This window comes from Rhinatrema bivittatum, chromosome 3 (genome assembly GCF_901001135.1).
Source record: "Rhinatrema bivittatum chromosome 3, aRhiBiv1.1, whole genome shotgun sequence".
In the NCBI taxonomy this organism is placed as follows: domain Eukaryota; kingdom Metazoa; phylum Chordata; class Amphibia; order Gymnophiona; family Rhinatrematidae; genus Rhinatrema; species Rhinatrema bivittatum.
In genome coordinates this window covers 522,163,890-522,190,385 of record NC_042617.1, presented here as the reverse complement: position 1 = coordinate 522,190,385, position 26,496 = coordinate 522,163,890, and the positions used below count along the sequence as shown (strand labels likewise).

The 26,496-nt window shown below is 47.5% G+C and overlaps 1 protein-coding gene across 1 annotated transcript in view; it reads right to left on the bottom strand.

The window, feature by feature from the left end:
• Positions 1-26,496, bottom strand: part of CIB4 (calcium and integrin binding family member 4) — a 407,942-nt gene that overhangs the window by 95,360 nt on the left and 286,086 nt on the right. Inside the window, exon 5 of the mRNA XM_029596244.1 lies at positions 16,774-16,883. Within this exon, the coding sequence (XP_029452104.1) occupies positions 16,774-16,883 (110 nt within the window). The remainder of the gene's footprint in view (positions 1-16,773; positions 16,884-26,496) is intronic.

The following is a 26,496-nucleotide window of genomic DNA, read 5'->3' as shown; positions in this document are numbered from 1 at the left end:
ACAAATTTGTAGTCTGCTCCAAAACACCAGCCTTCCAATATCCTCTTTCAAGCCCAAATGCCCTATATCCCTCCTATCCAGCTGTCTCCATTGACCATAGCCCACAATCTGTATCCCTCCCCCCCTACCTACCCCCCATTTCCCCAGTACAATTACAATGCACCCACAAATACACAACCATCCACACACAGACATCCATCTCCACACACAACTCTGTTGCAAAATCCCCCTATTAGCTCCAAGGGATCGCCACCCTCCCCGAGACATCCACCTTGTAATGCTCTGGGAGAAGGCGCCCGTTGTGGCCCCCCCTCAAAGGTCATCAGCACATGTGTCCATCTGTAAGTCCGCTGAAACAGGCATTATTCTAGAACATACTCTTGCTCTTCTTCGTCCGAGGACCTGGCAACTGTCTGGGCGCTATCTGGTGCATGATTTACTGCAAGGCAATGCAGTTTGATAACGCCCTGCCTCACCGCGTCTCTTCTCTGATACAGTCATAAGAGCAAATCGCCATCTATTAGTGTCTACCATCTGGGTACAGCATTGAACATATCAATATGAAATGTATTAACCAACCCCTCATAGGGGATAATAGCCAATCCAAGTCATTCCAGGCCCTTGAACCGAGACATTGCGTAAGAGAAAAAGACATTCCAGTATGGCGTTTTCACACAGCCTCTCACACTTAGCTGCTCAAAAAGAAAGTAAAACTGTTTTCTTACAGTCATGATGTGGAATGTACTTCTATTGCAGAGTGTTCATGAACTTAAGAATCTGTTGCTTCGTAGTTAGGAAAAGAGTTTCCCTCCCATGAGTAATCCTCAGTTTAGAGGGATACAGTACTGCAAACTGGATCGCCCAGCGCTGAAGTTTGGAACAAGTTGGGGAGAGTTCTCTCCTTAGAGCCGCGACCTTGGCTGAATAGTCATTAAACAATAGGAGCTTAGAGCCCTCATGTTCGAGTTCTCCTTTGGCTCGATATGCTCGTAGTACTTTGGTCTTATCAGCCCAGTTTAGTATTCTGGCTATTACCGGATGCGGCTTGGTTAAATTCTCTTTAATACACCTACCCGATGAACTCTTTCACATATAATGAGGGCCTCCATGATATCCAATCCCAATGCAGCTGGCAGCCATTTTTCAATCAGTTCCGGTAGATCTTTCTCTGAAACAGTTTCTTTGATACCAATAACCCGAAGATTGCTCCTGCGATTTCTGTTTTCTTGATCTTCTATGCGATCAAGAAGTTCAGCATTCTCTTTTTGCAAAGCCAAAAGCTGGGTGTCTACATGGGCCGAGTGGTCTTCTTGTGTTGTGTTCCACAGCCGCAGACGGCCGCAACCGCGTCCCCCTACCTGACCTGGACTGGCAGGCCGCTGCGGCAGCGTCAGGTAGGTTGTGGGTAACTGATGCCTGTAGTCTCCGCGAGCCGGCGCGGGCTTCCACGATGGTCCCCAGGCTTGGGAGCCATCCCTGCTCCCTCCTCGCGGCTTCGGGCGGCTTCCCCCGTGGGCCGAGAATCCAAGATGGCCGCCGCCATCTTAGGCGTGAGGCCGCGCCTCCTCACCAGATTTAAAGGGACCTGGTCCCTTTAACTACCTTCAGCTGTTTCCAATGAGCCAGAGCAGAGGAAGTATAAAAGGAGGCTTCCTCTGCTCATTCCTTGACTTGGCAACTTTCGGGTTAGTCGAGTCTATTTGCTTCGGTGAGTCTTCTTGTGTTTCGGACCCTTGCTTCTTGGTTCCTGTCTCGTCTAGTGATTCCTGGTTCCTGACTTCGGAGTGGCAAGCGGCGATCCCTTGGTGTGTGACCTCGGACTGGGAAACGACGACCCTCTGGCACTTGACCTTGGACTTCTTCTGGACCATCGTCTCCAAGAGCCCACCTAAGTCCCAGCGGCCCGGGTCCCTACGGGCTCCTCCCGGGGGGACCGCGGGCTTCCAGGGATGAAGCTCCATGTAGCCCTTGCACCGACCTCACGACTCCTTGACCTCTCAAAGGTCCACCTAAGTCCCAGCGGCCCGGGCCCCTACGGGCTCCTCCTGGGGGGGACCACGGGCTTCCAGTGGCGAAGACTCAGTTGTCTCCTCGACGTCACGTCTCCTCGTCTGCCTCCACAGCCACCTCAGTCTCCTGTGCCGAGGGTCCGCTGGTCACATCTTCTGTTCTGCCTCGCCACCCGATGGGAGAACCTACGGATCCACCTCCTAAGATATACCATCCTCCCGTCGGCTCAAGGGTTCACAAGCCTGAGCATAACATCTTGTGCCGACACGTGCTTCTCAACTTTATGCAAACGCTGTGTTTGGCTTTCCAAACCATCCTTGATTTCTTCTATCGTCAATTATATTTTTGAAAGCCGGTCTTCTAAGGCAGCTGATATGCTTTTAGATATGGTATGAGCAACATCCTCAGAGACCATCGCCACCATTCCTTCATTGTCTGCCTTCGGGGAGGATGCTGCCATTTTGCACTCCAAGAGACTACTCTTCTCCCGTGTTGTGCGTGCTGTTTTACTGGTCATAACACGTTGCTTTTTAATGACAAAAGAGTCCATCCGCTGCTCCGCAGACTTCTGTCCACAATCCTGCTTTTAGTAAGGGGGAAAGCCCGCTTCCAGCGTGAAAAAGAGAGGGGGATCCATGGAGCTTCCACCTTTAGCGTCTGCTCAGGCTTCCGCCATAACTGGAAGTCTTATGTCTAGTTTTTAAATCCATTCATGATAAATTAGCAGGCTATGTAAGAAATTGTTTATACTTTTACTGCCCTGGTCAAATTTTTACACTCCTCCCAAGGAATCTTTATGGAAATTCTTTTATTGAAAAAAGGCTGAATGAAATGAACTCATAATTGTGCCTTTTGGTAGCATAGCCGTAGACCTTGCAATAGTCTTCTTTCAGAGATAGCAAATGTTGCTTACCTGTAACAGGTGTTCTCACAGGACAGCAGGATGTTAGTCCTCACATATGGGTGACATCATCAGGATGGAGCCCAATCACGGAAAACTTCTGTCAAAGTTTCCAGAACTTTGACTGGCCCCTACTGGGCATGCCCAGCATGGCACTAACCCTGCAGCCAGCAGGGGTCCCCCTTCAGTCTTATTTGAAAGCTACAGGCAGTGCCAAAAAATAAAATAACAAAACGTTACGAACCCAACACCGTGGGGCGGCGGGCGGGTTCCGTGAGGACTAATATCCTGCCGTCCTGTGAGAACACCTGTTACAGGTAAGCAACATTTGCTTCCTCACAGGACAAGCAGGATGGTAGTCCTCACATATGGGTGAGTACCGAGCTGAGGATGTCCGAACATGCACCAAATGTACCCAACGGCGTGCAACAGGCACAACAACTGGGGTGGAATTTGGTAGAGGGTATCCTGAACCCCACCGGGCAGGCGGAAGGGTGTTGGTATGTCACGTTGGAAATAGGTTACGCAGGACAGACTGGCCGAAGATGGAATCTTGTCTTCCGGCTTTGTCCAAGCAATAGTGGGCTGCGAAATTATGGAGAGAACTCCAGGTGGCAGCCCTGCAAATGTCAGGAAGCGGCACCGATCGTAGGTGTGCTACTGAAGTCACCATGGCCCTCACAGAGTGTGCTTTAACACGGTCTTGAAAAGGAATGCCTGCTTGCTGATAGCAAAAAGTTATGCAGTCCGCCAACCAGGAGGAAAGAGTCTGCTTACCCACAGGTTTCCCTAATTTGTTGGGCTGGAACGAGACGAATAACTGAGTGCTCGTCCTGTGGGCAACTGTACGGTCGAGATAAAAAGCTAGAGCCCGTTTGCAGTCAAGGGTATGCAGAGCCTGTTCCCCTGGATTGGAATGGGGCCTGGGAAAGAAGATAGGTAGTATGATGGATTGATTAATGTGAAACTCCGAAACTACCTTAGGTAAATATTTAGGGTGAGTGCGGAGTACCGCCCAGTCCTGCAGGAGTTTAGTGTAAGGCGGATAGGTAATTAGGGCCTGAAACTCAATAATCCTGCGAGCTGAGGTGATAGCCAAAAGGAAAATCACTTTCCATGTGAGATATTTTAGGTCACAGGAGTGAAGAGGCTCGAATGGTGGTTTCATGAGCCGACCAAGAACCAGATTAAGGTCCCAAGAAGGGGCCAGAGGACGTAAAGGTGGCTTGATGTGGAGCAAGCCCTTCAAAATCGTGTTACGAGGGGTTGTACCGAAATAGGGACATCCCTGACACCTTTATGGAAGGCGGCTACCACACTGACATGCATTCTGATGGAAGATGTCTTAAGACCTGACTCTAACAATTGCCAGAGATAGTCCAAAAACCTTGGGATTGGACAGGAAAAGGGATCAAGGGACTGAGAGGTGCACCATGATGTGTACCTTTTCCATTTATAGGAGTAAGATTTTCTAGTGGAAGGCTTCCGTGAAGCAATGAAGACACGGGAAACTGGATCTGAAAGGTTAAGTGGTTGAAGGATTAACCTTTCAACATCCATGCCGTCAGAGACAAGGCCTGAAGACTGGGATGGCGCAGGCACCCGTCGTTCTGAGTTATCAGGAGTGGGTCCTTTCCCAAGGGAATGTGCCTGTGGATGGAGAGATACTGAAGTATGGGAAACCACACTTGGCGTGGCCAGTGAGGTGCTATCAGGATCATGGTTCCCTTGTCCTGACGTAGCTTCACGAGAGTCTTCGAGAGAAGAAGTGGAGGGAATGCATAGAGTAGACCGGTTGCCCACGAGAGGGAGAATGCATCTCTGGGCTGAGAGCCTTTGCTGCGAATGAGAGAGCAGTAGTTGTCCTCTTTGTGGTTCTGAGGGGACGCAAAGAGATCTGTCTAAGGATATCCCCATTGTTGGAAGATTGAGGCCGCTACCGAGGGGTTGAGAGACAACTCGTGCGGTTGGAAGACGCGGCTTAGCTTGTCTGCCAGTACGTTGTCCACTCCCGGCAAGTAGGTGGCCTTGAGGTACATTGAGTGGGAGAGAGCTTCCGCCCAAATCTGCACAGCTTCCTGACACAGAAGGAAGGAGCCGTGCCTCCTTGCTTGTTGATGTACCACATGGCCACCTGGTTGTCCATCTGAATCAGGATGACCTGATTTGATAGGCGATCCTGAAAAGCCCTGAGAGCATATCGCATTGCTCGAAGCTCCAGGAAATGTATTTGGTGTTTGGCTTCCTCTGGAGACCAAGATCCTTGTGTCTGCAAATCGTCCACGTGGGCTCCCCACCCGAAGTTGGAAGCGTCGGTGGTGAGAATGACTTGAGCATCTGGTAATTGAAAGGGCAGTTCCCGGAGGAGATTGAACTGATCTTGCCACCAGGCCAGAGACAGACGGAGTGGGTTGGTGATGTGGACAATGGTCGACAGAGGTTGAACAGCTTGAATCCATTGTGACCTCAGAGTCCAATGCATGAGTCTCATGGCCAGGCGGGCTATTGGAATAACATGGACTGAGGATGCCATGTGTCCCAGAAGGACAAGGAATTTGCGAGCAGTTGCTGTTTGCTGAGACTGCAACAGGTAAGCTAGAGATACGGTGTCAGCGCTCGTTGCTGCGGCAGAAAGGCTTTTGCCTGTAAGGTGTCCAAGCCTGCCCCAATGAATGACAAGGTTTGAGATGGGACTAAAAAGGATTTTTCGTAATTGATGAGAAATCCTAGAGAAATTAGAGTGCGTAGAGTCAAATCGAGGGACAACTGGCTGGGTTGGAGCCCTGATTAACCAGTCGTCTAGATAGGGGTAGACGTGAACACCTTCTTTCCTGAGGAAAGCTGCGACAACCATGAGACATTTGATAAACACTCGTGGTGCAGATGCTAGGCCGAACGGAAGCACTCGGTATTGATAGTGCTTGGGGCCGACTAAAAACCTCAGGTACTTGCAATGAGATGGAGCTATCGCAATGTTTGTGTATGCGTCCTGGAGGTCCAGAGAGCAGAGCCAGTCTCGTCTTTGTAGAAGAGGTAGAAGCGATCCCAAGGTTACCATCTTGAACTTTTCCTGCTGGAGGTACTTGTTGAGAGCACGTAGGTCCAGAATTGGACGTACTCTTCCCGATTTTTTGGGGATCAGAAAGTACCGGGAATAGAACCCTAGGTCTTGCTGTGAATGTGGAACGGGTTCTATTGCTCTTGACTGGAGAAGGAGGGAGACCTCTTGATCCAGAAGAATGGAGTGTTCAGATGTTCTCCACGTCTGTAGAGGTGGGGAGTCCAGTGGCAGGGCGAGAAAGTTCAGGTGGTAACCCTGAGCAACTATTGCCAGTACCCATTGGTCGGTTGTGACTGACTGCCACATGTTGAGAAAGTGGTACAATCGACCTCTCACTGGTATGCTTGGCAGAGGAATCTGGCTGCTGCTCTCCAAGCAGAAGTCAAAAACCAGAAGCAGTTCCTGGCTGGGGAGCTGCTTGTGGCTTTTGCTTTCGGGCTTGGCGAGACTGAGGCTTTTGATAAGGTGTCGTAGAACGGGACCTTGCTGGTGGTGGATAGGCCTTCCTTGGATGGTAGAATGACTTCTTAGAGTCCTTCCTGAAAGGCTGTCTTAAGGAGACGTCTGAAGGCATTGAGGAGAGCTGTTTAAGGGTCTCATGATGGTCTTTTAATTCAGCCACCATTAGTTGGATCTGTTCACCAAACAGATTGTCTCCTACACATGGTAGGTTAGACAGCCGGTCTTGTACTTCTGGGCGAAGGTCAGAAGATTTGAGCCAGGCCCACCGTCTTGCCAAAATGGCAGCTGCAGATACTCTGGTAGAGGTGTCAAATATATCATAAGATGTTTGAATCTCATGTTTTCCCACCTCAAATCCTTTGTTGACAAGGGTTTGTAGCTGGTCTTGGAATTGTTCAGGGAGGGACTCAGAAAGGTCTTGTATCTGCTTGAAAATGACCCTATTATATTGGGTCATATAAAGCTGGTAAGCAGCAATTCAGGAGATGAGCATGGCCCCTTGGAACACTCTTCAACCAATGTGTCTAGGAACTTTTGTTCCTTAGCAGGTGGGGTAGATGAGTGAGGTTTCAACCTTTTTGCCCTCTTTTGAGCCGACTCTACCACAACTGAGTGGTGGTCGAGCTGGGAATTTTGAAAACCTGGGGCTGTTTGCACTAAGTAAGTAGTGTCAGCCTTTCTGTGTACTGGAGCAATTGATCCAGGATTTTCCCATTTCTTTTTGAGGAGATCCAGAAGAACTTGGTGAATGGGTATACAGGTAATCACTTTGGAGGCATCCAGGAATTGGAGTAACTCCATCATCTGGTGCCTGTCATCCTGTTCTGTCTGAAGTTGAAAGGGAACCAACTCAGACATTTCTTTCACAAAATTTATGAAAGAGAGGTCCTCTGGAGGAGAACGCTTCCTACTTTCAGTGGGAGAAGGTGGTGAAGGTAAGTCATCAGTGTCTGTTGAAGTATCATTACTCCAAGTGTCATAAGGGTCAGCAGATTGACCTGTAGGACGAGAAGGAGGTTGGATACCTGAAGACCCGGGGCGAGGCTCCGAGAAAATCGAAGGAATCCCCGGGGGCACCGAGGATGGCATGGAAGGCATCAGCGCCGGCATCGAAGGCATCAATAGCGTCGATGGACGTATCGGCACCGATGGATGAATCAGTGGCGAGGGACGAATTGGCATCGATGGCTGAGGCAAAACTCCCGATGGAGGAATGCAGAACGGTGTTTCTCCTCCCGAAGAAGCTGTCAACTGGGAGGGCACCGGAGCCATCGGAGACCCAGGATCCATCGGTGGAAGGGTGGCCATCAGCGCCTCCATCCGGGATAGCAGCGGTGCCAGCGCTGCAGGAATCGGGTCGATGACTGGTTCCACAGTCGGTGCCGGTGTCGGTGCTGGAGGAACCTGGAGACGTTGCATCGCCTTGTCGATGGCTTCCTGAACCAGCCGGTCCAGTTCTTCTTGGAGACCTGGAGCAAGCAGCCCTGGCTCCGGAACAGAAGAAGGAGGCAGAGGCACAGTCGGAGGGACCACCTTTACAGGCGGAATTGTGACTCTCAAACCCCGAATGAGTGAGGGTGGCCTCGATGACCCGGTCGCAGGAAGGGTTGGTGCCTTTCCTGGACGGGGCTTCTTCGGACGGTGGCGAGGTCGATGATTTTGCTCCCTCGACAGTCCGAGTCTTACGATGTCGATGTTTTTCCCTGCAATCCCCTCGATCTTGAGGGGGAGTAGAGGCTGTCGATGGCGTGAAGACACTGATGGCGGTCGGTCACCGGTTGGTGGTCGATGCTGGCACGAAGTAGACGGTGCCGCTTCCGAAGACATCGATGCAATGGACGGTGTCGGGGTCTGAGCACGGAAGAGCAGTTCCATCTTCTTCATTCTGGCCTTCCGACCCTTAGGTGTTATGAGGGCACATTTAGTGCAAGTCAGGACATCATGCTCACGGCCTAAACACATTACACAGACTCCATGGGGGTCTGTGATAGACATGGTGCGAGTATAGTCCGGGCACCGACGGAACCCCGACACCATGGCCATAGAAAAAATTGAGCTGCGGTACGGTCGACGGCCAGTAGGCCGCAAGGGCCAAACTCGACGGTAATCGACGGAAAATGGTCAAAAAACTTACCGGAGTACCGCGGCTAGAGAAACGTTAGAGGAGGGACCTCTGTGGGGCAATTTAAGTGTAGATAATTCCGTGAGGAAAATTCCTGTCAGGAATCTCTTCAGAGCTCCTAAACCGCGAGGCTACTGCTGCGCGGAAAAAAGAAGACTGAAGGGGGACCCCTGCTGGCTGCAGGGTTAGTGCCATGCTGGGCATGCCCAGTAGGGGCCAGTCAAAGTTCTGGAAACTTTGACAGAAGTTTTCCGTGATTGGGCTCCATCCTGATGATGTCACCCATATGTGAGGACTACCATCCTGCTTGTCCTGTGAGAACAGAGATATTCAGGATTACCTTTCACAAATCTCTTAAGAACATTTTCTTTAGTATAGCCTTTGAGGAAGTTTGAATTTCTTGGCTATTTTTCAAGTCTGTCAGACAGAATAGGGTTGTTCTATTTAGTTACTATTTAGTCTTAGTCATTTTTTATGTTGGTTTTACATTTTAATAGAGTGAATTTTCAAAGGAGTTCTGCAGTAAAAATAGCATATAAATGAGTGTATAGGCGTGTATATAAATTATGTCTTTTACGAGAGAAAAATACTGTCATATAATTATAACAATTTTTTGCAGTCTTAATAATAATAAGATAACACAGAAAGAAACAACAAGCTTGTGGGCTGTGCGTAGTCCCCCTGATTCTCGCTGCCCCCCCCCCCTTCCCCCGCCTTTGCCAGAAGCAGCCTGGAATACCTTACACATAGTTCCTCCAGTAGCCTTCCCTTCTTGCAAAATTTCAAGATCACGGTGGTTTTGTGTTCAAACTTTATTAGTGCTGTGATCTGAAACATCTGGCAATTGCCCAGGAATGAATGTGTTAGGTTTAAAGACAAAATGATGATTATAAGCAGTGGAGAAAAGATACGAAGTCCACCATTTTAGACATACACAGCAAGTTTTCTTATCAGTAGTCTGGCAATATATCAAGAAAGGCTACCTAAAGAAGTCCAGACAGCACATATCCTAATCCAAGGGGCATAACCCCCCCAGCAGCTCAAGCTCTAGCCAGATTCCCTGTAGAGAACTGATGATAGGGATCTTCAGTGATGATCTGTCTCCAAACAAGAACTTGCTTGGCTGATTCACCCTTCTGAGGGGCACTGAGATAGTTTCCACTAGTCTTTTGTATATGGTTATATCCTATTAGTTGAGAAAATTACTTTTGCTTATTGTTCTGCTATATTGTATATATATTTTTTGTTACTTGTCTCAGGTGTTCTGATAAGTACCTTTGTGTGTGTGTGTGTGTGTGTATATATATATATTTATTTAATTTATATACTGACATTCATCTCAATTGAGATATCACACCAGTTTACATTCAGGTACAGTAGGTATTTCCCTATCCCCAGAGGGCTAAGTTTTTGTACCTGAGGCAATGTAGGGTAAAGTGACTTGCCCAAGGTCACAAGGAGTGACAGCGGGACTTGAATCTTGGTCTCCTGGTTCATAGTCCACTGCTCTAACCACTAGGCTATTCCTCCTCCCTAATATCTATATATCTACATCTATCAAAACAAACCACACTGGTACCTATCAAATTTTCAGGTATATGCATACAAGACTACATAGTAACACTAAAGATATATGACCCCCAATAAAATGTTTACTACTTTCAAATAAATTATCCGATGAAAATGCTTTTATTAAATTCCTTATAAATATTTTGCACATGCTATTAGCCATCACCCTATTAAAACCATTCATACTTCAATCATACCAATCATACTGCTTCCCACTTAAAAAATCAGCACCCCCACATCATATTATAACAACCAGCTTGAACAAAAAGGGGTGAGCTGGGGCATGTCGGGACAGCGGCATTAGGTGCTGTCTCGCTGAAGTATGCGCCAGGATCGGACCAGCAGGTGCAAATGTAAATTGAACCAGTAAAATACTTATAGTACCTGAATGTAATCCGCTTTGATGTACACTTTGAAGGCCGAAAATCGGAATATAAAAATCTAAATCAAAAATAAATAAAAATAAGCCTGCTGCTGCACAGCAGAGCGGGTAAGTATTAAAACAAACAAACAAAAAAAAAAGATAGTTAGAGGGGTTATAGGGGTCGGGGTGGATAGGGGAAAGAGAGGCAGGTTAGGTAGGAGGTTTAGAAAGTTCCCTCCCAGTTCGCTCCACTGTTGGAGTGGACTGGGAGGGTGGGGAAGGGCTCTATTGCGTCGCCATGCGCTTCTTATAAAATGTAGCCCCCTTATGTGCTCAAGTCGACACTCGGGTGTGCATGTCGCGCAGGTAGCGGATTTTATAAAATGCGTGCATCGGTGTGGGCATGTTAGAAAATCGGATCATCCATGTGCATGCGCTGGGAACCGCATGCACATGGACGCCTGCGCATGTATTTTAAAATTTACTTTAAAATGGATAGAAAAAGTACGTGTTTTCTTGCATTGGAAATATGTGTATACTATCAGAACAGAAATGCATTGTGTTTTATAAACTGTGCAATGGGAGTTTTATAAACAATGCAATACGATCCTGGTGACTTCCAGCATTACCATTGCCAGAGTAATGCTGAAAGTAGCCAGAACGCATTGCACTACGATCCCTGCATACAAACAGGGGGCCCCCAATTCAGGTACCGGGTGAATGGGAGGGCTTCTAGGGGAGGGTGCGTGTGTGGTTTTGTGTGTGTTGGAGGGAGATGTTTGGGGGGGGGTGGGGGGGGAGAAGGCACATTTCATTGTATATTTAGCGGGGAAGGAGGGGGAAGGTTGGAGGACTGGGCCCAGCATCACTGATATCTGTTTATTGTTAACATTTGAATGGGTTGGGGGGTCCTGGTCAGTGGATGGATCAAGATTTTTGTGGTGGGGTGGTTGGAAATTGGACCAGAAGGCCTGCAACAGGGTTTTTTTGCCTTTTTTTTAAAGGAGTGCTATTTACCCGGTTATATTTTGAAGATAATTCAAATACACAGCTAACTATCCAGCCACACAAGGTTGAATACCTTTAGGCCTAACCAGCTATATTCAAACAATGGACTGTTAGGGCTAATGTTATCCGGCTATATGCAGACAGATAAATTTAGGCAGGTATAGTCAGTGGAACATTTATCTTGCTAAATATATGGGAAAAGTTATCCAGTTAACTTTAGCTGGATAACTTGTCCACTAACTGCCTTAAGGCCGAATTTTTATTGGCTCGCGCACGTAAAACACAGGGGATATGCGCGTGGCCGGGCCTTATGCACCGCGCGCATTTTAAAAGGGGCCCAGCCCTGCGTGTAACCCCTATTACTCGCAGAAGAGCCAGGCCTCGGCAGTGGGGTGGTCCAGGGGCAGGGCGGGGCAGGACTAGAGACACTCGGTACAGCGGCCATTTGCCATTGTGCGGGTGCGTGCAGCTTGCTCCTGCTCCTTTGCAGGAGCAAAACATAAGTTAAAAAAATGGGGGCGGGGCTAGGATAGGGATGGGGCGGGTAGGATGGGGAAGGGGAAGGGAGTTTAGGGTAGGAGGTAGGGAAGTTCCCTACCAGTCCGCTACTTAATTGGAGCAGACTGGGAGGGAACTGGGGAAGCCTGATGATGCATTTCCACACGAATTTGCTAAATTATACCCCCCCCCTTGCGCACGCCAACTGGGATTTTATAACATGCGCGCGCCAGCGTGCGCATGTTATAAAATCTCGCATCCATGTATGCATGTCGGGTAGTGTGTGCGTTCTCTTTAAAAATCTACCCCTTATTGAATTTGGACCTATAGATGTTTTGCTGTTCTGATTTTTATTTTATTATTTCCTATTTGTATGTTAGGAATTTATTGTCATTTATTATGGTTTCTCACTTAGGGGCGGGGGGGAGCGGCAAAATTGTACAGCCGTCCGCATTGCGGTCGTGCGTTTTTGCCTGCTGCAGTTGCGGCCGGGCTGCACAGTTTCGCACTCATAGCGCCACAGGAAAAGGTGTCGTTATTTCCCGCGGTACTGCTGGCAATAATGTAGAAAACATTACTCCACCCAAATCCCACTCGCACTCCTCTCCTTCCCCTAATTTGCATTATACCACCGCAATAGTCACATTGGAGTTTGATGAATGACCCGGTTAGCGAGTTTTACAGTAAATGGGTTATAATTGTAACTAATAAAATAAAATAAATAAATAAGGAGGAATAAGTTGCCATTCAGTGCCACCTCCCCAATCTGGTTCCTTCCCTGGTCTCCTGTTACGATTATGCAGGGACCAGCCAATTCCTTGGCAAGGGATAGACTATTTGGCCTTTCTTCAGCCATAGAATTACACAAACCCAGAGCCCTACTCTAGGACATACATATTTACATTTTGAAGTTTCATGTGATATGGCTTTTGGTACAGCCTGCCTACTCTATTATTATTATTTATTTATTTATTTATTTGACATTTTTATATACCGGGATTCATGTAAGACATTACATATCATCTCGGTTTACATTATAATGGAAAAAACAACACATGTAAGAATGCGATTACATAGAACAGGGTGTAGAACTTGGATAAGATAAAATGGGGGCAATGAAAAAAAAACGAATTGAATAAAATGATTGAGCCAAGTCTAGTCTGGCTTAGGATCAAGATACGTATTGGAATTAATTTAAGGTCTGGGTACACTGAGTATGCTTGGCAAGATCGACTGTAGAGTTGGGTTGCTAAATTATGGATAGTCTGAGTAGATAGTTTGGAAAGATTAGCTTATTGACTGGTAACGGAGATGATGGAGGTACGTCATTAATCTAGATGGAATGCTTGTTCGAATAGCCAAGTTTTTAGTCTTTTTTTAAAAGTGATCGGGCATTGTTCCAACCGTAGTTCTGGAGGAAGAGAGTTCCATTGTGCAGGACCTGCAGTGGACATAGCTCGTTTACTTAGAGAGGTTTTGGAGTGTGGGACAAGAAGAGTGTCTCTATATGCTGCTCTTATTGGTCTGGTGGGTAAATGTGGTCGTAGTGGGATGTTTAGTTCCAGAGGAATGAGATTGTGGATGGTTTTGTGAATGATCGTTAGTGCTTTGTATATGATTCTGAACTTGATTGGGAGCCAATGTAGGTTCCTCAAGATAGGGGTAATATGGTCTCTTTTGTTGGTCTTAGTTAGAATCCTGGCTGAGGTGTTTTGTAGCATTTGAAGGGGTTTAATGGTGTAAGCTGGGAGTCCGAGTAAAAGAGAATTGCAGTAATCTGTTTTTGAGAAAATGATTGTTTGAAGTACCGATCGGTAGTCATGGAAGTGGAGGAGTGGTCTGAGTCGTTTTAGGACTTGTAATTTAAAAAAGCCCTCCTTGGTAGTATTATTGATAAATCTCTTTAGGTTTAATTTATTGTCCATGATGACTCTGAGGTTTCTTACTCTAGACTATATATATCTTTTCAGAGGAACGGCTGCTGCGCACACAGGCCTTGCCAATCTGTTGCGGGAGCGCTGGGGAGCGATCCCACTTCCGGGAGATGAAATGTACCCTTAGGCCTTGGCAAACTGTTGCGCTGGGAGGCCTTGGGAACCTGTTACGCTGGGACGAGTAGAGTGTGCCCTTGGACCTCGGCAATCTGTTGCACTGGGAGGCCTTGGGAACCTGTTGAGCTGGGATGAGTAGAGGGTGCCCTTGGGCCTCAGCGAACCAGGAGAGGAGCTCCGAGGAAGCGCCAAGGCAGGTGAGATGGAACCTTGTCTGGGCGGAACCGGAAGCCCAGGCCCCTGAGGCCAACCATGCAAGGTTGGTCTCTGAGTAGTCCTCTGACCAATCCAAGCCCTTTCAGACCTGCCGCTGGGTAACGGCAGAGGCGGCAGGCCGGACAGGAGGCAGAGGTGAATCTCAGGTGAGGAACTTGGAACATGGAGACTCAGACACAGGCGAGCAAGGTCCGTCAGGCGCCCTACACAGCCCGTCAGCTGGTTGTGGACCACGAGGGGAGGGGGGGGGGGGGGCAAGCTCTAGACAACAAACACAGGTCAGGAACGAAGCAACCCCAAGACCCTCCGAGGTCGGGACAGGATACTAGACTCAGAATTAAAACTCGGAACTTGGAACCCGGAACTTTAAAAACAAAGAACCTCCAGAGGAGCGGGCTACTCAGGACTTGGAACATCAGGACTTGGAACATCAGGACTGGAACATAGAACATCAGGACTGGATCACAGAATATCAGGACTGGATCATCAGGACTTGGAACATCAGGACTGGATCACGGAACATCAGGACTGGATCATCAAGACTTGGAACATCAGGACTGGAACATCAGGAACAGATGAGACATCAGCAGAGACCAGGAACATGGACGACGAGGGATCCCAAAATGAAGAAAGGAATGCCAAGCAGGAGCAGGAAGCAGGAAGTACACAAGAGGACTAGCCCTTTGCAAAGGCCACGAAGTAATGGAAGCACGGCCCATAAATAGGGTTGAAGAGGAGGAGACGCCCAGGGAGGAGTTCAGGTGGGGTCTGGGGCATATCCGGCCGCGGGCCCTTTAAATATAGAAGGAAGGCACGGCCTTGCCCCTTAGGGGAAGTGGGCAAGACCCTGGACAGCGGCATCCCTGCCGCTGCGTGCAGGAGCAGGGCTGGGCCGCGTAACAGGCCCCAACATTGGAGGCGGAGCGAAGGCAGCGTCCTGCCTCTGAGGAGCAAGCCCCAGGGCCTGCAGGGAGACGGCAACACCGGCGGTCCCATACTGCCAAGGAAGCTGAAGTCCGCAGCTCCCCGCCATGGCGAAGAAGAAGGCAAGCGGCGGCTCCCTGCCGTGCAGGACATTGGTGGCAGTTCCTGCCGCGCAGGATATCGGTGGCAGCTCTTGCCGCACAGGAGGTCCGGGTGTGGCTCCTGCCGTGCTGGGAGGTCCGGGGACAGCAGCGGCCTCCAGGCCACGAGGTAAGCGCCTGCTCACGGCTAGGCCCAGGAGCAGGAGCGCAACAATGGCCTCTAGAATTGAACATAATATTCTCGGTAACTTCTCACCAATGACCTTTACAGAGGATTTATCACTTTCTTTCTTCTGCTGATTAAAGATTGGAAGACTTTTTTTTTCCTTTCTGCACCCTCTCCTAAAAATAAAAATTAGGGCCTATACACGCTACCTACAACATGCTTTCACCCCTGCATAGTCATCAGCACATTGGTAAACTGATCACATGTGGTATAAGCAGTGGGATTTTTGGTACCTCTTACTGAACCATGATGAAGACAGAAAAAACTGTTAACAATGCTGCATAAGTGCATATGAGGCAAATCCTAAAGCAACAAATAAAGTTAATATAGGAACTGCAAAAGTAACAAGAGCAAGTGCTCCTGTAAATACTGGACAAAATTAGCCCTAGACCATTATGTAACTCTGTGACCCACCTCCTGTCTGTCCTGGACCTGTTTAAGATAACACAGCCTATTTCCCCTGACTTAGCAGTACCCTGAGAGAGGATTATCCAGCATTTCAATCAGTCAGTCATAATTACACATACAAATTCCTCAAAAACACCAAATTTAAAATGAACATATTAGCTTCAGGCATAAAACTGCTTTTAAGAATCATAATGAGATTTAAAACAAACCAAAACATTTTCATAGGAAGTTTATTTTAGTACTCTATGTTAAAGCTACTGTATTAACAAAATCTTTAAAAAAATGTAAAAATCAAACAACTGATATATTTTAAAATTTTGTATTTTCTACTGCAGAAACACAGCATTGATTTAATTTATTATCTATCACACAAACATCTGTGCCACTGAAGCATTTTTTGACTTAAGTCTTAAATTTGGTGCTATGGCAAAAAATGATTGCTCTGACTAGCAATTTTGAGGTGTTTTCTGTACTTGTTTTGCTCTGTTCCTATAGCTGGTCCTAAATTGGCAAATCTACATTGCAGTTTCCTGAGAGTAACAGTAATGTTAAAATATCACAATTTGTCTTTTTTTTTCTCTGCAGTTGGGGGTTTTTTTGTTTTTTGTTTTTTTTTACTAAACTTGAAAGAACCCAGAAGGAGAAAATTAATCAACCAACTACACAAAAAGTCAAAAAGAGTAAAAAGATGGCATCTCCATTACATTTCCTACAAGAACATTTGTGAGTCCTTAATTGCAAATAGAATGCTTAAAAATGATGCAAATTGCCTAGTTCATCCTGCTTAGGTAATGAGGAATGGAATTCATTCTTTAAGGGTGTTTGTAAACTTAAAGAATCGTAAAAACATACATGGTCAATCAGTTGTATTATATCATCATCTTCTAGATCTGATTTGTTTGTCAAACGATGGATAATAGCTTCAAGATCGTCTTCATCTATATAATCATTTTCATTAAAATCTGTTTGAAAGAAATGCTGAAGTCAATAAGAGGAATATTGTTTATTATGGGATACATTATATTTACTATAATATTTCACATCTCTTCCTGCTATTTTCATTCTTTTAGTAAGACATCATCAGCTAATGAGGATACAGAGCTGCATTCTACAAATATATGGAAGCACAGAATTAAGTGAATTTACCGAGCAGGCAACTCTTTTGTGCCAATAGTTATTTGAATCTATGATTTTGGCAATTTTTTTTCTTATGCTATCAAAAAGCTTTTGGTCTTAAATTACTGTTTATTTATTTGGACCATGTAGTGAGAGGAGATTCCATAGACACTCTGGGGTAGATTTTCAAAGGGTTACGCGCGTTAAGATACACGCATAACTCCCGAAAACCTACCCCAGCATGCGCCGAGCCCATTTTGCAAGCCCTGGGACGCGCGTATGTACCAGAGCTTCAAAAAAGGGGAGGTCCGGGGGCGGGGGCATGGCAGCGGTCTGGGGGTGGGGCCGGGGGCATGGTGGTGGTCTGGGGCGGGTCTGAGTGCTCCAGCAGCCGGCCGGCGTGTGCAAGTTACGCCTGCCTCTCGATGAAATAAGGTAGGGGGGGATTTAGGTAGGGCTGGGGGGTGGGTTAGATAGGGGCAGGGAGGGAAAGGTGGGGGGGACCAAATAAAAAAGTTCCCTCTAAGGCCGCTCCAATTTCGGAATGGCCTTGGAGGGAATGGGGAAAGCCATCGGGTCTCCCCTAGGGCTCAGTGCGCGCAAGGTGCACCCACTTGTAACTGTGACCCACCCACTTGCGCGCATGTTATAAAATTGGATGTACATTTGTGCGTGCCGGGTGGCGCGCACAAATGTACCCCGCGCACGTAACTTTTAAAATCGGCCCCTCTATGTCCTTACTCCTAGCCACATAATGCACAATTCAACACTGGAATTTGTTGCCAGGGGATGTGGTTAGTGCAGTTAGTGTAGCTGGGTTTAAAAAAGGTTTGGATAAGTTCTTGGAGGAGAAGTCCATTACCTGCTATTAATCAAGTTGACTTAGAAAATAACCACTGCTATTACTAGTATCAGTAGCATGGGATAGACTTAGTTTTGGGGTACTTGCCAGGTACTTATAGCCTAGATTGGCCACTGTTGGAAACAGGATGCTGGGCTTGATGGATCCTTGGTTTGACCCAGTATGGCATGTTCTTATGTTCTAAACTCAATTTGCTGAATCATAAAATCCTATGAACTGCACAACTGCTTCCAGCTCAAATTGAATTCACTCCTACTTCAAACTCCATGTCTCAAGACTCTGTAGCAATATACACTTCTAAAAATGTCATACATTCCCAAATTTCTCACACAACTACCTTTTCAATATTCAACTTCTTCCCCTACTGATTTTATCCTTTATTTCCCTTCCCCTTCCATGTTCTCTCAGTGGATACTCCTTACTTCTTTTCACAAAGCTCTGGTGGTATGCATCCTGGTGTACTGAAGGAACTCAAAACTGAAATTTCTGATCTATTAGCTAAAATGTGTAACCTATCATTAAAATATGTAACCTATCATTAAAATCATCCATTGTACCTGAAGACTGGAGGGTGGCCAATGTAACCCCAATATTTAAAAAAGGCTCCAGGGGCGATCCGGGTAACTATAGACCAGTGAGCCTGACTTCAGTGCCGGGAAGAATAGTGGAAACTATTCTCAAGATCAAAATCGTAGAGCATATAGAAAGACATGGTTTAATGGAACACAGTCAACTTGGATTTACCCAAGGGAAGTCTTGCCTAACAAATCTGCTTCATTTTTTTGAAGGGGTTAATAAACATGTGGATAAAGGTGAACTGGTAGATGAGTGTATTTGGAATTTCAGAAGGAGTTTGACAAAGTCCCTCATGAGAGGCTGCTAAGAAAACTAAAAAGTCATGGGATAGGAGGTGATGTCCCTTCGTGGATTACAAACTGGTTAAAAGACAGGAAACAGAGAGTAGGATTAAATGGTCAATTTTCTCAGTGGAAAAGGGTAAACAGTGGAGTGCCTCAGGTATCTGTACTTGGACCGGTGCTTTTCAATATATATATATACATGATCTGGAAAGGAATATGACGAGTGAGGTTATCAAATTTGCGGATGATACAAAATTATTCAGAGTAGTTAAATCACAAGCAGATTGTGATACATTACAGGAGGTAGTTCAGGAAGGTTCTCCGGGCGAGACAGGCAGCGCCTGCGGGTCTAGTCAGGTGGAAGCCACGGGTGGATTCCAAGCAGGTTGGTCTGGTAGTAACAGTAGGCCAGAAGAGAGTGTCCAAGTGAAGCGCAAGGGTCAGAGTCAGAGTATCAGGCCAGAAGTGGTCAGCCAAATCAAGGGTCAATACCAAGGTCAGTCCGAGCGTAGTCAAGGCAAGTGAGGGTCAGTTCCAGGCGGCAGATGTAGAGAATGGTCAGGCAGGCAGTGGTCAGTTCTAGGCAGCAGACAAGAGAATGTTCAGACAGGCAGAGGTCAGTACCAGAGATCAGTCCATAGAGGTACTACCTGGGAAGGATAAAGGAACACAGGGAGACTCAGGAACAAGGAGAGACGCTGGAACAAGGAGACACTGGAACAAGGAGACGCTGGAACAGGGAAACGCTGGAACACGGTTAGGCAAACTCAGAACACCACGGTGTCGACCCAATTGCCAAGGCGAGGTCCTGGGGAACAGGGCCTCGCTTTTATACAGAGGCTAGGTGACGTCATCAGGCTTCGCTGTGGAGCTGGTTCCCGCCCTAGGCCCTTTAAATGGCAGGGCGGTCTGCGCATGCCTAGGGGTGCGATCAGCGGAGGATGCCGTGCCCCGGCGTGGAGCTAGGCCCGAGGTGGAGGGCCTGGGAGACGCCGCCGCGGGACACCATGGCCAGGAGGCACTGGCAGCGGCAGCAGGATGGCCCGGGGCCTGTTAGCACAGGAGGAAGGTGAGCAGGCTCGAGCACGGACCTAGCACGGACCAGACACACAACAGTACACACATACGTTTACCTGCATATTGGATGGGGAATTTTGAAAAAAAAAAAAAAGGCCAAACTATTTAAACCCCAGAAATGCTGTTGAAAATTGCCCTATTTTCTTTTCTCCTTTTCTTTCATAATATTCTCTTTCAGATGTTTCTCAAATTTTAATTCCTTGCTTGTGTTTTCTCCCACTTTGCCCCATATATCACATCACTGACACTTGTCTTTCATACTCTCTTCTCCCACTAATATCCTGACACCTCTCCCCTCTACTTGTTTTCCCACAACATCCACTTCTGCTTGTGTTCCCCTTACAGTCTGCCATCTTGTCTTGGGTGCCTCAGACGCTTGCTCAAATCCCTCTCCCCACAGTATTTCTTTTTCACTGTGGGGCTGCTCTCTGAAATGGGGGGAGGAAAATTTTCCGATGCTTTATTTTTCTTTTTTTTTTATAATTTATACTTTATTGATTTTTCATGACATTTACATTGTAAAATCACATTTCTTTTACATAATATAAGGAAATAATTAAAGCAGCTTTAAATTCCTAATACATATACCAGATTGTTAAACTATAAAATAAACCAACAAGCTGCAATAAAAAACTAATAATGTGGGAGCCCTTAACCAAATAATAATACCACTTTCTATATTTAGACGGAGGGTGAAATAGTCTAGTATCTTATTGGGCTAACATTGATGATACTTCGGTTTCCAATTGAACCTGACTCTTATCTCTAAGGAAATTTTCCAAATGAAACGGTTGGGAAAAAATAAATTTTTTTCCCCTGATAGTTAATAAAGCATTTACTGGGGTATTTCAGAAAGAAAGTAGCCCCAAGTTCTAATACTCTATTTTTTAGGGCAAGGAATTGTCTTCTCCTGACCTGGGTTGGTCTGGATACGTCTGGAAATATATAAACTTTATGCCCACAAAATAAAATATCTTTACTTTTGAAAAACTTTTCCATAACTATCTCTTTATCTCTTTCTGAAATAAAGGAGATTTATGGGGCGTAAGAGGAAGGCAAAAATCGTGGCATCTTCTCCAGCCCCGTTTGGATCAGGGCCTATGGACGCACATGTCTATAAAGTATCGCCTTTAAGGGATGGAATTAGGGATACTTTTGAAGTCTCCCTAAGCCCTGGCATAGAGACAACACCTCTCCAGCCCCAATTGGAATTATCAAGTGAAGCCACAGGAAGATCAGCAATAGTAAGTGACGGTGAAACTATTTCACAACAACTGAACACTGCATGTGCCCCCTGTTCCGAGCCAGCACAGCAAGGAACAGGTGAGGGATCCTTGATAAATAACATTGATAGCGTCAGACTTCCAGCTGTGGACGCGACCAATGTGATGATGGGGTATTTGTGGAGGATGATGGTAAAGTTGGATTCCAATGTAACACAGATGAATATCTCTTTAGGTGCAGTGGTTAATAAAAATAAGATTCTCATACAGGAACAGGGGAAATGTTTGAGTAATTTAGAAACATCTGTTCAAAATGTAAAGTTGGAAATGGAAAATGTAAAAAAGCTGGAAAGTATGCATACATCTGACAATATGGTTTTACATTCTAATATGGAAAACTTGGAAAATTTAATGCGTAAAAAGAATTTGCGCATTGTAAATTTTCCAGTGACAAGATTATTGTCACCATTTGAAATGTTTGCTAAATATGTAAAAGAAATTTTGGTATGGAATGAGGTACCAGCTATCTCAAAAATTTATTATTTTCCATCTCAAACAGGAGATCTTCCTGGGAGGGAGGGGGGAAGCTCGCCAGGAATATCTACCTTCCTGGAGGAATCTGTGGATTTGATAAATAAAAGAGCAACTCTGATGCTTTATTTTTCTGTTGCAAATCTTCTATTTCTAAAAATTGGTTCATAAAGTTCATTAGTAACAATTAATAGATAACAATGCAATATTAAGCAAGCTTGGCAATTTAAAAGTTACAATGGGGTAGATTTTAAAAGATGCGTGCTCATAGTTATAAACGCACGCAGGGCTGTATGCATTGCAGGCGGCGTGATTTTCACCACCAACTTTATATATGGAATACTTACCTACTAAATTCCAAGACGTGCTTATCTCATTCTCAAATGATTTCTCATATGTGCTGCCCAGCAAAGCCTGGTAACTGCACCAACTCCTAATAATTTCACGAGAAATACTGCAACGTCTGAATCCTGGACTTAGACCAACAAGACCGCACTGCTCCACAAAGAATGAAGCAAGTCAGAGCATGAATAATGCGGAAGGTCCGTTGAAAAGACCGTTTTCACAAGCAGGATTGTTGGTCAACATCCCCCTGATGAAGCCGGTATCAGAGAAACAAGGGCCTCTTGTCGGGTTATACCGTGGTGAAAAATGAAGCATTGCCTTTATATTTTGATGAAGAGAAGCATATAGTGAAGAACGCCAGATGAAGAGAATTTCAAGTGTTTAAGTACTTTGATATATAGGTGCACACATGTATTTTAGTACACTGGTTTATATAATAGTGTGGAAATTAAGATCACGTTTAAAAAATAGGGAATAATTAGGTAATTGTATTGAAAGGTAAAAGCATTTATAGAGTTGTAAGTGGCTTTATATAACCACAGGATGTATAAATACATGTTCCCTGTACGTACCAGGATCAGTCCAGGACACCTGGGTTGTGACTCCGCACCAGCGGGTGGAGACAGAGCAAAACTTGTGGGCGGAGCCATATATAAGCCCCTGTGCCAGTCACAGCCCCTCAGTCTTACTCTGTCTCCAGCAGGTGGTGCAGGTGCAGTCACAGCCTCTGCCTGCACTGATTGTGGTAGTTAGGTTTCTTTTTTCAGATTTTTCTCTTTTGAGTTTAATTTCCTTTTAAATTTGGCTGTTTTTTAGTGAGTGGTGTCCTGTCTGCCCTGCCTCCCAGGGGGGCTGTGAGGTTCTGAGGGGACCACCCCCCCCTGGTTGAGGCCGCTGCTAGGGTCGAGGACCCGGCTTACTAGTAGCAGCGCTAGGGGTTGACACCGGGGAGCCCGGTTCACTCACCCCTCTTGCAACAGGGCTTCAGGACCGTGGACAGCGACAAGCGGTAAAAAAAAAAAAAAAAAAAAAAAAGTTTCTATTTTTCTTTGTTTGCGCCGGCTCTCTGCTACTTAGTGCTGCCGCTCCGGTTTTTTTCGGGGGGGAGGTGCTGGTCGCGGGGGGGTAGTCGTGGCGTTATTTTGGTAAAAAAAAAAAAAAAAAGTTTCTATTTTTTTTCTGTCAGCGCTTGTATTTCCCGCATTTTTTTGCTGCCATGCCTCGCGGCTCTTCTTGCCGGGCCTGCGGCTCGGCGCGCGCGCGGCTTTCGAGGGACGGCCTCTGTGCTTCTTGTCTCCCGGGCGATGAAGGCTCGTCGGGGGTGTCTCGGGGGGTCCGTTCTCGAGCCGCGCGTTCGCCACCGCGCGCCAGTGCTCTGCCTGACAAACAGCAGGATCTTTTCCCGCTCAGCGCGGGAGTGGCGGCCATTTTGGCCACAGGCAAGGAAATCAGGCGGGAGCCGGCAGGGAACTCTGCTATGCCTCCACCGCTTTCTCCGCAGTCAAGTCTTGCGGGGGGGGGTCGCTCCGGAGAGGTCTCGGTCTCGGGAGGGTTCCGGACTCGATTCCTCGGACTCGGCTTCTTTTTCAGAAGATTTTGCGCTTCTTCTACGCAAAGTCCTTAAGTGTAAGTGCAGTAGGCGTAGGCGAAAAGGAGCCTCCGAGGGGGGCCTTAGTAAGCATGCCTCAAAGAAGCGGACGACTGGAGAAGTCGAGGGGTCTGCCAGACAGCCCCCGCGGGGGAAGCAATCCCTGCGGGGAGTCCCACAGGACTCGGAATCGGAGTTTTCCTCCTCGACGGACACGGATCCTGCCGAAGAGCCCCTGATGGGGGCTGAGGACACAACGGCGGACGGCTCCTCCCAGCCTAGAGCGAGCAAAGGAACTCAGGCAGTTGAGGGAGATGATCCCAAAGTGGTCCGCCTCTTCCGTAGAGACGAACTGATACCTCTAATCCCGGCTATTCTTAAGGAGCTAGGAATTGAGGCTCCGTCAGTGGGGGTCCGTCAGGAGGCCAACATGGATCCGGTTTTGCTAGGTCTCACGGGACCGGCAGTGGCTTTTCCTTTTCATTTTTCGTCCACGGATATTTTGTTTAGAGAATGGGATACCCCGGAGCTGGGTCTCAAGGTCAGTAAGGCCATGGATAAACTGTATCCACTCCCTGAAGATGCGCTAGACCTTCTCAAATTTCCGAAGTTGATTCAGCAGTCTCGGCGGTGACAAAACGGTCTACTATCCCGGTTACAGGAGCGACGGCTCTCAAGGATATCCAGGACAGGAAGCTGGAGGTACAGCTTAAGAAGATTTTTGAGGTGTCCGCTCTAGGAGTACGGGCCGCTATCTGTACTAACTTCGCAATGCGGGCTAGTCTGCGCTGGGCCCAAGTTCTTCAGGCGAATGCTGATCTCTCCCCGGAAGAGGCGTCTCAAGCTGATTGTCTTGAGGCGGCAATAGCGTATGGAGCAGATGCTTTACATGATCTATTACGGACCTCTGCCAGATCCATGGTAGCGTCTGTTTCGGCGCGTCGCCTTTTGTGGTTACGAAACTGGGCAGCGGATGGCTCTTCTAAAGCTCACCTTGGAGCACTGCCATTCAAAGGTAAGCTGCTATTCGGCAAAGAATTGGATGACCTGATGATCTCCCTAGGAGAGAACAGGGCGTTTAGGCTGCCCGAGGATAAGTTCAGAGCGCGGTCCTCCTTCTCCTCCAGGTCACGGTTCCGTGGTTCCAGAAAATCACGTCCTTCTCGTTCCTCGGGTCCCTCGTACAGGTCTTCTTCCTCCCGGGCCTCTCAGTGGCAGCAATCCTTTCGAGGAAAGCGGTTTGGCAAACAGGGAGGAACCTCGACCGCGGGAGCTCACAAGGGACCGCAATGAAATGCGGTCGGTCCAATCCTCGCCTCAGTCTCTGCACGAGATCCCAAATGTCGGGGCGCGGTTAACGTTGTTTTTCGAGGATTGGGCCAGAGTTACTTCGGACCAGTGGGTCCTCGACGTGATAAGACACGGTTACGCATTAGATTTTGTTCGAATTCCAGCGGACAAGTTCCTAGTCTCTCCTTGCAAAGCTCCGACCAAAAAGGTGGCAGTGCTAGACACCATCCGGCGCTTGGAAAGCTTGGGAGCTATCGTTCCGGTCCCTATCCATCAGCGCGGCAATGGCCGTTACTCCATTTACTTCATAGTCCCAAAGAAAGACGGCACGTCAAGGCCGATCTTGGACCTCAAAGGTGTAAACAGATGTCTACGCGTTCCTCACTTCAAGATGGAGACGATTCGTTCGGTTATTGCTTCGGTAAGGCCAGGCGAATTCTTGGCTTCTCTGGACCTCACGGAGGCGTACCTGCACGTGGGAATTCGGCCGGAGTTCCAGAAATTCCTAAGGTTTTGCATCCTGGGGCGGCATTTTCAGTTCCGGGCGCTACCGTTTGGTCTAGCAACCGCTCCTCGCACGTTCACAAAAGTGATGGTGGTAGTTGCGGTGCAACTACGCCGAGAAGGTCTCCTGGTTCACCCTTACCTGGACGATTGGTTGATTCGCGCAAAATCCAAGCCTCTGTGTCAGCAAGCAGTGGCCAGAGTCCTCCAGGTGTTACAGTCTCTAGGCTGGGTGGTCAATTTCAGCAAGAGTCAACTGGTACCGACTCAGACCCTAGAATACCTCGGAGCTCTTTTCGACACAAGGAACGGCAAAGTGATCTTGTCCCAGGAACGCAGGGACAAGCTACAGTCTCAGGTGCGACGATTGCTCTCTCTTCACAGTCCTCGAGTTTGCGATTATCTGACGGTCCTGGGCTCGATGGCTTCAACAATAGCTCTCGTTCCCTGGGCGTTCGCTCATCTGCGGCCGTTGCAGTCATCCTTACTATCCCGATGGCGGCCGGTCTCGGAGGAGTTTTTCCTGCCTCTTCCACTCGAGGGCCAAGCGAGATCCAGCCTCCACTGGTGGCTCGACTCCAAGCATCTCTCCTGTGGAGTGTCCCTGCTGGTACCCAAATGGACGGTAGTGACTACGGATGCCAGTCTCTCCGGCTGGGGAGCAGTTTGCCTAGGAAGGTCGGTCCAGGGGCTGTGGACAGCTTCTCAAACCCAGTGGTCTATCAACAGACTAGAGACCAGAGCGGTCCGTCTAGCTCTCCAAGCCTTTTTACCGTTACTAAGCGGAAAGGCGGTCCGAGTACTATCGGACAATGCAACCACTGTGGCCTACATCAATCGACAAGGAGGGACGCGGAGTCCACAGGTGGCTGCAGAGGCACAGCTCTTGATGACCTGGTCAGAACAAAATCTCAGCAACATAGCAGCCTCTCACATTGCCGGGGTAGACAATGTACAGGCGGATTTTCTAAGTCGTCATCACCTCGATCCCGGAGAGTGGGAGTTGGCGGACGAAGCTTTTCGGCTCATCTGCAGAACATGGGGAGTTCCCCACATGGATCTGATGGCCACATGGGACAACGCGAAGGCTCCACGATTCTTCAGTCGGCGTCGAGAACGGGGAGCAGAGGGCGTCGACGCTCTGGTACTTCCATGGCCGACGTGTTTCCCCCGTGGCCG